At 31.7% G+C, this 15712-nt stretch overlaps 1 protein-coding gene across 1 annotated transcript; it reads right to left on the reverse strand.

The window, feature by feature from the left end:
- Positions 1-238: 238 nt before the first annotated feature.
- LOC108342054 (transcription repressor MYB6) lies at positions 239-1882 on the reverse strand. Its single transcript, XM_017579756.2, has 2 exons — positions 1626-1882; positions 239-1034 (listed from the first exon to the last, which is right to left on the reverse strand). Exons 1-2 carry the CDS (start codon positions 1756-1758, stop codon positions 322-324), a joined length of 846 nt encoding a protein of 281 aa, XP_017435245.1. The 5' UTR covers positions 1759-1882; the 3' UTR covers positions 239-321.
- Between the last annotated feature and the right edge of the window lie 13830 nt (positions 1883-15712).

Here is a 15712-nt window from a genome sequence, read left to right on the forward strand (position 1 = left end):
CTTCTACTTAATCATCATCAGATCAGTTAACTTCATCAAATTGTATGGGAAACAATTTTATAACATTATACGAGTGACCAAACCAATGTCACGGGTCGTTCAAAAAAGGCTCTAATTATTAATTCCATCAACAAATTAGAAACTACTCTATAATTAAGATAATAATTTATACATAATTGTTAATTAATAACTTGGAAAGTTATTGGAATTAATTAATCAAGGCTGATGAAGGAATGAATAATAATACAATGCTCACATGCTTGCTAGAGCAAACTTTATTTTATTACTTTCCAAGCATATAGTTTAGCATTATTTCTACATCTACACCAATAAAGATTGGGCAAAAGAATCTAATTCATCCGCAGGTTTCTCTTCATCCTTCAAGAGCTGCAAGTACTCTTCGTAGAGCTTTTGTAGCGTACCATGATCAGTGTGAACATCATCAGAATGACATTCCACGTAAGAGGAGGTGTTGACTAGGTCGTGGTCTTCACCAAAGAAAATTCCAACCCCACCATGGTCTCCTTCGTTGCCTACACCCCAAACCATGTTTACCTCTCTTGCTACTTCTTCTGGGCTTTGAACTTTCTCCTGGCTCGTCGATGCACTACCCGAATTCGAATCCAGGGTGAAGGTGCTCTCCGTTCGAGGCACACATGACACAGCCTTAACCCTCACGGCTTTTGGTAGATAAACCAAGGTTTTCTCAGAGCTCCCTTTCTTATTCTCATGCTTTTGCTTGTTCTTCTTTTTGCCCTTCTTCTTCTCCGGTGGTACGGTTAACTTGTGGTGTGTCTTAGGATCTGTTCCTTGATTTCTCAGCTTCTTGCTAAGATGGGTATTCCAGTAATTCTTTATCTCATTATCTGTTCGTCCCGGTAACCTTCCAGCAATGAGGGACCATCGATTTCCTAAAAGTGAATGCATTCTAATTATGAGATCGTCTTCTTCTGGAGTTATGTTTCCTCTCTTTATATCTGGTCTCAGATAGTTCATCCATCTCAGTCTGCAACTTTTTCCGCATCTGAGAAGACCTGCATCAACCACCAACCATCATTATCTAGCTCAAAACAAAACTAAAAGACACTGTGTCTATCGTAAACTTACCATGATCATATGGTAAAATCAATTAACTCAGATGATTGAAGGTGGGGGACAACTTGAATTAATATGTTACCAAGAAAATATAATTTTTGACAGCTATCACGGAACACCTTGTTGTCCCCACTATACGCATGTTTAAAAACGGAAAAATACACGATATAAATTTTACTAACCTTATTTATGATGATTAGCTATTCAACAAATTAACAAATTTATTAAATATGATAATTAAAAAATAAATAAATTTAATAGAATAAAGACAATGAGATGTAATGGTGTAAGAAAGAACGAAAGATGCCATTTACACATACATACTGATCAGGAACATATTATATAACGAAAGTTTGACGATGATAACAAGGAGAAGAAAAAATAATAAAGATAGGAGAGAAAGGCAAAGAAGAAAGAGGAAGAAGTTGATTTGAGATTAATATATTAAAAAGGGAGAAGCAGATGAAGAACATTGAGATGGAAGATGAAGAAGGAAGGAAGATTATGAAAGAAGAAGAAGAGATTATGACCAGCTCTTTTTGGCAGTGATCTCCACTGGCCTTCTCCATGAGCTTGAATATACTTAGTGAGCAAAGCATCTTCTCGTGGAGTCCATGGACCTCTGTGCAACCCTACTTTGGAGCAACAAGGAGCTCTTCCCATCTTCTTCACACAAGAAAACCAAACTCACTTTCAAGTGGTGGATGGAGAGAGATCCAGAAGGTTCTCTACCTCGTAATGAGGAAGCACACCATAGCTTCTCAGCTTCTCAACACCTTACCCTCCTTTTAAATACCACGTTTCTTCTCTTTTTAAATAATATATTTGTTTTATTCCATGGACCACGACAAATCTGATTCATGGTTGTTGAATTTTAAATTCATTATTTAATTCAAACTTGAAAGCCAGCCACCATTACCCCTTCTCTCACCCTAATTCTCACCTCAGATTTGTTCATAATTCTCTATCACAAGTTACATAGTTTAAAAATACTAAACATGATATATATATATATATATATATAAACCTATGCTTTTAATAAAACCATTTCTTAATTAAATACTTTTACCGCAAAATGGCTATGCGTCTTATTTGGAAGGTTGTGATCTTATTATATGTGTATAAATAGAGTAATGCTATTCTAATTTATTAATTTGTAAATATACATCCATGCACGAAACTCAACGACCTTTCTTCTATCTGTCTTTCTACCGCATGCTTTCTCTTATTGCTTTTACATGCATTTATATTCTTGGGACTTGACGTGAACCTATCGGATACGTCCATGGAAGACATTGTGACTGAAAAATATGTCTCGTAAACTTGTTCTATTAAGACATTATTACGGCCGTCGAATGGTTTCTACTATTTTGCCCTAACCATTTTTTTAAAACACTTCAACATACTACAAAAAGAAATACTTATTTTAAAATAATTAAACCCGACACGGATTTAATCTAATCTGCACCACTTTTTATATGCTCTTACATTCAAATTTGTCACTGTTAGAACTGTATGCGTCGTGACCATGAATTGAATTGATGCGATATTGTTGACTTTTGGATTGACCAGAGATCCACGTTTTGTCTTTCCTTATAAAAAAACTGTCGGTAAATTATGTCAAAATTCTTTTTATTTTTTATGTAAGTAGCATTATTAATTGCTGTTGGATTTTAATTTCAAAATATATTTCCACACTTGCATGTCGGTTAAAGGAATGCGTCGAAATTGTATGTTTCATTAGTATTTAATAAAGAAGAGTGTAAAGACGTATTAATATTAATTAATGTGTACAACTTCATTTATGTGTAGTCCCTTTGTTTGTTTGTTTAAGTTCCTCTTCTACTTTTGTGGGGATTTGGGGATGAGATTATTTTTTATCACAAGTAAGAAATATATTAAAAAAATAATTCTAGTAAGTATATAAAATTTGTAAGACGAACTTATATGGCTAGTATTTATAACAATTCTGAACAAAATTAAATAAATATAAACAAACACAGTAGTTCCCCTGTTTGACTCGGTTGTATATAATAATATTTAACATAGTTGGAGGGAGTCCATTTGTTTGCTGACTCCATTGTAGTGAATTAACGAATAATACTTAAAAACACACTTGGAAAAATTCCATTTTGTTCTTTTCTTTTTATTGAGTACTGCACCAAAGTAGAATGGAATTAGTCATTGAGGGAATAAAGAAATAAAATCTGGATTTGTTGCCGTTGCAAATGATGAAGATATGTTATTAGTTTATGCAACTAAGTATATGAAAGCATCTAATAATGACTTTGAATATTCGTTTTATTTTCTGGCTACGTTGAACTGGTTGTGTCTTCTTTCCCCTCATAACAGGTTAATAAAATATTAATTAGTTGCTAAGAATGAGTATAAGGATTCGATCTCAAACCAAGTATAAAGCCTAAATCTTCAGAAAAAAAGAAAAGAAGAAGAAGTCCATCACCAATAACAAAAGAACAGTGAATCAAATTCTAGCATCAAAAACAATTAATAAAATTCTAGAATTAAATTAAATTAAGAAAAATAAAAAAAATGTGGTTAAATCACTAAATAGATATCCATAACTAATTACGGGTTCCTTAAACTAGAACAGTCTTTAACTGACCCCCTAGTCTTGTAAATTTGTCGAGGATATCAATGTCATGGAAAGAAGTCAAGGAGATCAAAGAAAATGAAGAAATTAGAAGGAAAAATAATGAAGGAACGATTGAATAGGATATCGAAACAGGCACAGGATCAGCACAAGAGTAGGAGTAAGGGAGTAACGGAGAACCCAAAATATACCTAAAAATGACATTCATGAGACAAAATCGAAAAAGAAGTGACAAAAAGATACAAGGGTGTGTTCCTAATAGCCATAATTGATGTAAGGTGGGCGGTTTCTAGGTGATTATTTCAATTATTGTATTTTTTTTTATTTTTTTTGGTTTCACGATAAAAATAAGATAAAAAAATTTATCCGGCCTGTCACTACGGATTGGTCACTTAGTGAACCAATCCAACCCGACTCATCTATTAACGAGCCAGAAAAATTTGAACCCGGGTCAACCCATCACGGGTTGATGGGTTAAACGGGTTGGCTCATTAGCTTACTTAATTACAATTTTTTAAAATAAAAAAAATTACAAACTTTTTGTAATTCAAATCTAAATAAATTTTACTTTCAGAATGATGTTAAATTCAAGACAATTCAAAATAATAAAAAAATGTACAATACAATTCATGTATAAGGAGCCTGGATGGTATTTTTTAAGGTTTCATAAGATAATATATTAATAAAATAAAATTAAGCAGGTTGGTGAGCCAACCCAGCTCACCACGGGTTCAACCCGGATGAGCCAATTAAAATATGTCGGGTTGAAAATTGACCCGCATAAAAAAATATTTTTTTTCAAACTCAACCCGGCTCAAACCCATAATTGGCTGGATTGATTCGCGGATTGTAACCCATTTTGACAGCTCTAGTTTTCATCACTTATTCAAAATATTCTATAAATGTCAGATCATGAAAATGATTTAAGTCTAAGAAATGTAAAGTTTAACATTTATTGATGTGTAGTTTCTATGTGAATTTATGGTTTTCATATGATTTTTAAGACTTTTGGTAGACAATTAAACCACCCTTAACTGCCTCTCAATAAATTTTTGTTAACATTTAACCTAATTTAGAAAATCTCCGTCCTTGGCTTTTGATTTTTTGGATGATTTGAAAGCAGTGACTTAACAAATAGCAGTTGAAGCTATAATTGGAAAGAATAATAATAGGATTATATACATTATATTTATTTTACACATATTACAAGATTTAAAATAGTTAAAAAAAGTAAATTTTTATATTTTAAAATAATCGAAAATAAAAAAAGATAATATCAATTAAATGTAATATATGTGTCAAATGATCATTTCTCAATTATAATTAAAATGCATTGAAATATCTTCTTCACTGTCTTTAATTCATATTCTAGTTCTTCAATTTCAACTCCGTCATATGTGTGTCTCCTTCGACCTCACATATTTATCGTACCTCCAATGCTTTCTATCTTATCCTCAGTATTATTATATTACACCATGGCGGAGGTTCGACCAAAAACTTCAAAATAATTAAAATAAAATTTAATGCGTAACTTTAATATGTAATGCCAATTATAATGTCTAAAAGTCAAGTTGAATTATAATCCAAAGTTGATAAAAAAATATATAGAAAAAAGCTATAAGCTACGGAAAAAATGTGAGAAGACGTACATTCACATTATTATCATAAATGAAAATAAATAACCTATATAATCATGCACATAAGCTTGCATGCACGTAAACCCAAGAAAACTTTAGTGCATAAATGTAATATATACATATATTTGATAGAGTTATTATGGTCGTTCGTCATCATCTGGTCGTTGCCGCTTGCCGTTCGTCTTCATCTAGTTATTGTCGCTCGACAGGTACGATCGTCATCGTGCCTGTCGTTCGTTCCGTTCGACAGGGTCGCTCGACATCGTGCCTGTCGGTCGTTCCGCTCGACAAGAACGCTCGTCCAAGTGCCTGTCGCTCACACTGCTCGACAGGAACGCTCGTCCTTTGACGCTCGTCCTTTGCTCTGTCGTTTGTTCCGCTCAACAGGAACGCTCGTCCTTTGACGATCGTTCTTTTGCTCTGTCGTTCGTTCCTTTTCCTTTATTGTTTCCGTTTGTCTTCTTTGTATCGATCGTTCCCTTTTAGGACGTTCGGTCTAGGAAGCTTTTTTACTTGCTGTATATATACCTTTACCTTGTTGTATTTTTTGTACTTGAATTCAATTTTTTCTTCAATACTATTCTTTTCTTCTTTGTTCTCTGGTTCTCTTTCTCCCTTTTCTCTGTTATCTTACATGGTATCAGTAGACAAATACTTTTCTCATGGCTTTCTCCAATTCTACCACTGATTATCTCTCCAACCCTGCCAACCCTCTGTTTCTGCATCCCGGTGAGAATCCCGCTCTTATTCTTGTTACTCCTCTTCTTTCTGACAACAACTATCAACAATGGCGTCATGATATGCTCGTTGCTCTGGAAACCAAGAATAAAGAAAAATTCGTTCTTGGCACTATTCCTTGCCCTGCTGCTGATGATGTTCTTCACGAAGCCTGGAAACGTTGTAACAAGATGGTGATTTCATGGCTGACACGATCCATGACGCTCCCTATTAAACAATCTGTTATGTGGATGGAGTCTGCCTATGACATCTGGATTGATCTTCTTCAACGTTTTTCTCATGGTGACAAGTTTCGTATTGCTGATCTTCAAGAAGCCATTCATTCTTGCAAACAAGGTGATTCCACTGTATCTCAATATTATACTCGCCTTCAAATAATTTGGAAAGAGCTTTCTCTATATCAAACCATTCTTGTATGTACCTGCCATTCTCCTTGCAATTGTGGATTGTTAATCAAGATTCAACAAGATCGTAATGATGATTCTGTAATCAAGTTTCTCCGTGGGTTAAATGATGAATTCTCTTCTGTACGTTCTCAAATCATGCTAATGGAACCCATGCCAACTCTTACCAAAACTTTTTCTTTGATTCTTCAACAAGAACGTGAATTTCATAATTCGTCCTCACAAACTCCACAAGATTCTATGGCCAATTTCAATTCTTACGATCCTCAACACAAATCTTATAAAACTGATCGTTCTGGTATTTTTTCTGGTCGTGGACGAGGACGTAATATTAAATTTGGTGGTCGTTCTAAGTACTGTGATCATTGCAAAAGAACTAATCATACTTCTGATAATTGCTGGTTCAAATATGGTCTTCCTCAAGGTTATAAACCCGTCATCAAACCTCATTTAGCTATCTCCAATTCTTCTGCCAACATGACTAATGGTGATTCACACACCTCTACTGATAATTCCAATGATGATTCTTCTGCTGATAAAACTCAACCTCAACACATTTTTTCTCAAGATCAGTATAACGCCATTCTTAGTTTATTGAAACAATCTCAATCTCCTACTACTAAGGAGGCCAGTGTTAATCAATGCACTCCACAGTCATCAGGTTCTTTTTCTTCATTTAATTTTTCTTCTTGGATTATAGATAGTGGCGCTACTGATCATATATGTTCTTCTAAATTTCTTTTTCATTCCTTGCATCCCATTACTCCTATTTCTATACGTTTACCAAATCATAGTTTTGTTACTGCTGAATTTTCTGGCACTGTAAATTTAGGCAATTTGATCTTACATAACACTCTTTTTGTTCCTAACTTCTCTGTTCATCTTATTTCTATTTCAAAATTATTACATTCAAATAATTTCTTCATTGTTTTTCATCAAGATAACTGTCTCATTGTGCAGATGGATACTTACCAGACGATTGGAGTAGCTAAGAAATACAAGGGCCTTTTTTATCTTCTTCGTAATAATGTCACAACTACTTCTGATTTGAATATTTTTCATTCTGCCTTTCATAACAGTTCTAATGATTCCTGTAATTTGTGACATATGAAACTTGGACATCCTTCAAATAAAGTTCTTCAAATTTTAGCCTCTCAATATACTGATATTTCATTTCAATCTTTTGATGCTTGTGACGCCTGTGCTTTTGCTAAACAAAAACGTCTTCAATTTTCTGTTAGCAAAACTAAATCTCCTTGTTTCTTTCATCTAATTCATGTTGATATTTGGGGTCCTCTCTCTATTTCTTCTATTGATGGATACAAATATTTTTTAACTATAGTTGATGACTATAGTCGTTTTACATGGATCCTTCTTTTAAAACAAAAATCTGATGTTAAAAACTTACTTCCAAACTTTATTCTCTTAACTGAAAATCAGTTTTCATGTAAACTTAAAATTCTAAGGTCTGACAATGGCAAAGAATTTTTTCTTAATGACTTTTACTCTACTAAAGGTATTTTTCATGAAACCTCTTGTGTTGCTACTCCTCAACAAAATGGCATTGTTGAAAGGAAGCATCAACATATTCTTAATGTTTGTCGTTCTTTACTTTTTCAATCTAAAGTTCCTAATATCTTCTGGTCCTTTGCTGTCAAACTTGCCATTCACATCATTAATAGACTTCCAACACCTTTTCTTCATAATCAATCTCCTTATGAATTAGTTTATTCAATCAAACCTGATTTTTCAAATCTAAAAGTTTTTGGCTGTTTATCTTACTCCAGCTCTGCCACTGCAGGACGTACAAAACTTGATTCCAGAAGCAATAAATGTATTTTTCTTGGATATAAATCTGGAACCAAAGGGTTTGTACTGTATGATCTGTATTCCCACTCAATTATCGTTTCTCGAAATGTGATTTTTCATGAACATATTTTTCCCTATAAAAATTGTTCTACTTCCCCTTCTTCTCCTACAAATGATGATAATTCTGATGTTATTCTCTTTGATTTTCCTACTGTTCTACCTTTTTCCACTGCTACAAATCATTCTCCTTGTAACATTCCTCACCCCACTGATAATATCATTACTCCTACTGTTGAACAACGAATCTCTCTTAGAAATAAAACTCGACCTCCATATCTAAATGACTATTATTGTGGTATCACTTCTGCTATTCAACCAATTCATACTACCCCATATCCCATGCATTTGTTTCTTTCTTATAATAATTGTTCCTCTAACCATACTTCTTTTTGTCATAATATTTCTGCTCAAGTTGAACCTTCTTCTTTTAAAGAAGCTAGCAAGTTTGAATGTTGGCAACAGGCTATGCATTCTGAACTTGCTGCCCTTGAAAGAAATCAGACATGGACTTTGGTTAATCTTCCTATTGGAAAGAAACCTATCAGTTGTCGTTGGGTATATCGTATTAAACACAAACCGGATGGCTCTATTGATAGATATAAAGCTCGTTTAGTGGCAAGAGGCTTCACTCAAACTGAAGGATTGGATTACTATGAAACCTTTTCACCTGTTGTTAAAATCACTACTGTTCGGCTCGTTCTTGCTCTTGCTGCCATCAATAAATGGTTTCTCCATCAATTGGATGTCGACAACGCTTTTCTTCATGGTGATTTATCTGAAGAGATATACATGAGGCCTCCTCCTGGTCTTCGTTCTTCTGCTCCCAATCTTGTCTGCAAACTTAACAAGTCTCTTTATGGTTTAAAACAAGCAAGCAGGAACTGGAATCATAAACTCACATATGAGTTGGTTTCTCTTGGTTTTAAACAAAGCACTGCTGACCACTCTCTTTTTATCAAACATTCTCCTACTGCTATCACTGTTCTTCTGGTATACGTTGATGATATACTTCTTTCTGGAAATGACCTATTTGAAATCACCAATGTCAAAGATCATCTAAACAACAAGTTTCACATCAAAAATCTTGGAGATCTCAAATTTTTTCTGGGTTTTGAAATTGCTAGATCTCAAGCTGGGATATGTATTAATCAAAGAAAATATTGTCTTGAATTAATCTCTGAAGCTGGTATGTTAGGTTGTAAACCTGCTTCTACTCCTGCTGATCCTTCCATCAAACTTCATGCTGATGAAGGCACTCTTCTTACTGATCCTTTTTCTTATCGCCGTCTCATTGGTCGTCTTCTTTATCTCACTCATACACGGCCCGACATTTCCTTTGCTGTTCAACAACTCAGTCAGTTTATCTCCACTCCTCGCCAACCTCACATGCAACAAGCCATGAGAATTATTAGATATTTAAAGAATGCTCCCGGTTCTGGTCTTTTATATGCTGCTAATAATTCCTTCCGCATTCACGCATATTCTGACTCTGATTGGGCTACCTGTGCTACCACTAGAAGATCTATCTCTGGTTTTTGCGTTTTTCTTGGCACTGCTCTTATCTCCTGTAAATCAAAGAAACAAACCACTGTCTCCAAATCTTCTTCTGAAGCTGAATACAGGTCTTTGGCTTCATTAACCTGTGAATTACAATGGCTGCAATATCTTTTACAAGATTTACATATATCGTGCCCGACACCTTATTCTGTTTACTGTGACAACAACTCTGCCATTCACATTGCCAAGAATCCCACTTTTCATGAACGAACAAAGCATATTGATATAGACTGTCATGTCACTCGACAAAAGCTTCAAGATGGTCTCATCAAACTTCTGCATGTTTCCTCTACCAGTCAAGTTGCAGATGTTTTCACTAAATCTCTTTATCCTTCTCCTTTCAATATGGTTACTTCCAAGCTAAACATGCATAACATTCATGTTCATCTTGAGGGGGGATGATAGAGTTATTATGGTCGTTCGTCATCATCTGGTCGTTGCCGCTTGCCGTTCGTCTTCATCTAGTTATTGTCGCTCGACAGGTACGATCGTCATCGTGCCTGTCGTTCGTTCCGTTCGACAGGGTCGCTCGACATCGTGCCTGTCGGTCGTTCCGCTCGACAAGAACGCTCGTCCAAGTGCCTGTCGCTCACACTGCTCGACAGGAACGCTCGTCCTTTGACGCTTGTCCTTTGCTCTGTCGTTCGTTCCGCTCAACAGGAACGCTCGTCCTTTGACGATCGTTCTTTTGCTCTGTCGTTCGTTCCTTTTCCTTTATTGTTTCCGTTTGTCTTCTTTGTATCGATCGTTCCCTTTTAGGACGTTCGGTCTAGGAAGCTTTTTTACTTGCTGTATATATACCTTTACCTTGTTGTATTTTTTGTACTTGAATTCAATTTTTTCTTCAATATTATTCTTTTCTTCTTTGTTCTCTGGTTCTCTTTCTCCCTTTTCTCTGTTATCTTACAATATTTGCATAAAAAGATAACGGTATATGTGACGAGAATAAATACACAACAATACGATCTAGAGAGATAACAAAAGCAATAGTAATACATAAAAATTAGTGGGGTACTAGATCCATATCAAAACAAAAGAACAAATCAATAGCTATATTTGAAACAAATAAATAAATATATATATATATATATATATATATATATATATATATATATATATATATATATGTCAAAAACTAATTAAAGAAAATGAAAACAAGTGTCAATAATAATATTTAAGAGAAACCGTGCAGATATGAAAATTGAGCTGAAATAGTTGAAACTAAACAACACTTTAGGTGGTCAAATATTAAAAAGTAAAAGGAGAAGAGAAGCAATGGAGATATTTGTATTTTCGTTGAAAAGGTTGTTTGATGTAATTGAAAAATGGGATCAAACTACATAATATTATCGTAAATGCTTACGTTAGGAAGGAGAGTTTATGGATATATATATTATTTATATTATACGATTGCAAAAAAAAATGTTTGATGTTGTACCATATAGATAGATGAGTCATCTGGTAAGTCAATTACACAGAAAGTTAACTTTAAAAATTTCAAAACAATAACCAATTTGATAAACGTTTGGTCTCTCACACAACAAAAATTTCATAATAAAAACATGTTTAAACGAAAATGGATTATAATTAGATTAATTTTAATTAAAAACTCGTTTCAAAATTTATAAATACAGTCAAATAAAAAAATAGATGATGATATTTATTAAATATTTAAAATTTAACTATGATAACGGATAACCATATCCTCCTACTGAAATAAGTAAAGAGTTTTAAAGTGATGCATACACAAATAAATGTAAATGACGTAAACTAAAATGCTGTGGTCTTTAGTTACTTGTGAAATAAAATAAATTAATGAGATACAAAATTGAAAGTGGTTTTCCACCGAAACCTTTTAAGGGTAAAAGAGGAATTTTACGTGACGGGATGTGTATATACGTGCGTCGAACACTTGTCGGAGTACGACCGTTGAAACGTGCAACGTTAAATTTGGGAAAGATAGAACCACGAACTATGTTTTAAAGAAGTAATATTCAACTCATTCCCATGGAGGAAGTAAGATATCGTGCTGAGTTGTGATTTGGTTTCACATAGGTACATCGGAGACAAGGGTAAAACAAGCTTCACACGTAATAGTGTCGTATGATGAAAATGATAAGTAACTTTGTTGGTGTTAAAGTTGACAAAACCAGTTCCAAGTACAAAGCTTTGTAAGAAGTCAAGATGTTTTTCGATGACCACACAGTTTCGGTTAAGGGTATATGAATCATTCATGCTTGTACACATGGCTACTTTGAAAAGCTTCCCTGATTGATTGAAAAAATGAAAGAAGTAAGTTATTGAATTAATGGAGATGTTGTTGACAATAGAGACGACAATTAAGATCGAAAGATGAAGTGAATTTGGTGATATGAAATAGCTTTTATTTTAAGAAATGTAGCCATCAACCAGGGGTTAAACAGACTTAACTTCCTCGTTTTGAATCTTATTACCAATTAATTACTGCACTTTTGCCTTATATATAAATTTCCATATTAATGTTTCTGTATATTTTCCTTACTTAGCTAGCTGCTTTGCGTAAACGTTCTTCATTGGCAATATATAGTGTCTTCACCATTCACGCATAATAAACAAGTACTTTTTTATTTTGTTTCGTAAGTTTAATCATAAATTTTAATTAAATTAAGTAACTCCAAAGTTTTTTTCTTTTTTAAAGGATATGGAAAGTGTTATGCTAACAAAACTCCTCATAACGCATCTATTACGTGATAAGTATCACGGTAATTACATTATTTATTAATTATGCCCTTTTGGGTACATAAGTTTAATTAATTAATCACTTCAATTATTAATTTTTAGAAAATTATGTTCTTTTATAGATATCTTTCTTTAGAGAAACTCCTGTTCAAAGTGCTTGTATCTTTTCAAATATCCATTCTAAATCCACCTCTTGTGCCATAAAAGTGTTCCAACAAAAATAACTATGAAATTTCTAGGCTATGGAAAGTCTGAACGTGGTTACTTCATCCATCACAACCAACCAGCTATAAATGCAAATAAATTAGGGTAGAACAAGAAAAAAAAAGAGTTGCCCGTGAATATTCATTATACAAGACTATTATAATATAAAGTATATAGTATCATATCACTACAAGAAAATATAAAGTCATATGGACAAAATTACTTGACAATAACAAAATTTCTGATAAAAAAAGTAAATAATTTATTTGACGATAAAATTTATTGATAATTATTAATAGATTTTTATTGTTAAGAATTATAACAATTTGGTTCTTTTTTTTATTCTCTCCTTCTTTGGCTTCGCCATTTATTCCCTCCCTCTTCCTTTTTCTCTCTTTTTTCTCTTTTGTTTTCTTCTCCAATTCATTAATAAAATATATTTTGTATATTTAGTTGGAAGTTTAAATTTGACACTTATATCTTCAATTTATTTATAAAATATATTTCATTATACTTAGTTCGAAGTTTAAATTTGGCGGATGAATTTTAAGAATTATTGAAAATTTTTACAAATGGAATTCTAAACAAAAATCAATTACCAATGAATTTAAAAATAATCAACTAATTTTTTTTTTCAATGTATTTAAATATATTCAATTACCAACAAAATTAGCGGGTAGATTTTACCGTAGAATGGTTCAAGCCATTACCAATTAATTTACTAACAATTTTTTTTAAAAAAAAAGTCAATTACTATAGAATGGTCAAAGCAGAAAGACCAAAACTTCTACACTCATTTAACAAATTACTAAAACATACAATTTTCAGCAAAAATATCCATCATCAATAAAAATTCTAAAATTCACCTTTTTCATGTGTAAAATTTTATCGATAATTACAAATTTTATTACAGTATGTTGAAATTAAATTATTGGTATTTATCATATTCAAGATAACTTTGTCTTTATAATACCACGATTACAAAAATTTTAGTTCTTGGACATTGAGATCTCACAGTCTTCTAATTTTATGGATGAATTCTTTCCTAATGGAAGGAGTATATTTAACTTATATAATGACACAACTCTTAATTTTTAATTTTTTCTAATATAACATTTAAATATTATTTAGGTTTAATTAGTTATTTGATATATGTTTTTGTCCAAAAATGTTAAGTTGATCTTTTAGTGTTTTTTTAGTCTTAATTTGGTTTCGATTTGTAAAAAAATTATGTAATTAAATAATTTCCATTAATACTATATAAACGGGTTAAAAATTGTGTCATTTGTCAATTTGTAGTTTTTTTTAAAAAAATCAATTGTTTTTAAAAATAATTTGACACATTAGATTGTCTTTAATATTGTTTGTACATACTAATAAAAATTATCTCATTACATCAATTTTTTCATAAATCAAGATTAAATTAAAATTATGACTAACTTGATATTTTTGAACCAAAACAGAAACCAAATAACTAATTAAACCTATTTTTTATATAACATTTTGAAATATTTTAAGATAACATAAAAAAAAAGACAATAGATGATTTGGAAAAATATATAAGTAACATTGTTTTTAACACCATTTATATATTATTAACAAAATTAACATAATTATATCAATTTTTCACAAATTAGAATCAAATTATGATTGAAAAAACTAAAGAACTAACTTGCCTTTTTTTTTTTACCAAAACAGGAACTCAGTACTAATTAAACTTATTTACTATGTAACATTTTGACATCTTAGAATGACATAAAAAAGTGATAGAAGATTTGAAGATATTGAGAAAAAATAAATAAAATAAAATTCGAATCCTTCAATCCAAAATTTAAAATATTTGTTAAAAATCACAATTAAAACATATGTTCATAATAGATAAAAAAAATTGCACTATTATAACTCAATCGTGGTTAAAAGCTATATATTTTAAAAAAATAAAGACAACAAATTAAATACAATGCTTTTTAAATTAAACACACCTTAAAATCTTATCATTTATTTCTATATAGACTTTAGTTCATGGAAAACAATTTCAATCCTAGCCTTAGTCCAACATTTAAACTAGAGTGAAGATAACTTTCTAAACAACATAGAAATAAAGACCATAAAATGTGTGCATAAATACAAAATCAAGTTATATTAGATAACTAATAAAAACTATCAGAGTTTTCATTTTTAATGGAGAGAATTAAAAAAAAAACGTAACCAAGTTACTTATATATATTCAGAGGGTTATAATTAGCCTATGAAGATTTAATAAAAGATAAGAAAAGAGTATGAATGAAGTTATGTAAATGCTTGCGTTCACACTCTTTGAGTATTTCAAAAGCAAATACTTCTCGGTCATATATATTAAAAGTAAAAGTACGAATTCATTTACTCTACACAAAAATATATAATAAATTTTCATCATTTGTAGACTTATCAAATATCTTGAAAGTATGAGAATCCGATATTCTTCTTCCTATTATTACTAATTTTAATAACATAGGTGCCATTTATTATTGTTGTGGTTATAGTAGTAATTATAATTACTAAATTGTTGTTGTTATTAATGTAATAGCTAAATTGGTTAGAGAAATTTGAGTTGTATTGTTTTGTAATCTTGAATTTTTGTTTAAATGTACTGTCATTATTATTTGAAAAAATATATATATTTAAGTTGTCACAATTGGACCATTTCAAATTTAAGTACCCAAATTAAATACCTTGTTCTAAATAATACGATTCTGTTTTCTTCATTGAACAAGTAAAATAAGGACCACCTCATTGAGTTTAAAATAAATTTGTCAAAATTATTTTACTCTCCGGTTCTTAATATATAAGACACATTTCAGAAAAAATCATTGATTCTTTGCCAAGTATATTTTATTTTA

The sequence above is a fragment of the Vigna angularis genome, chromosome 6, assembly GCF_016808095.1.
Source record: "Vigna angularis cultivar LongXiaoDou No.4 chromosome 6, ASM1680809v1, whole genome shotgun sequence".
Lineage (NCBI taxonomy): Eukaryota > Viridiplantae > Streptophyta > Magnoliopsida > Fabales > Fabaceae > Vigna > Vigna angularis.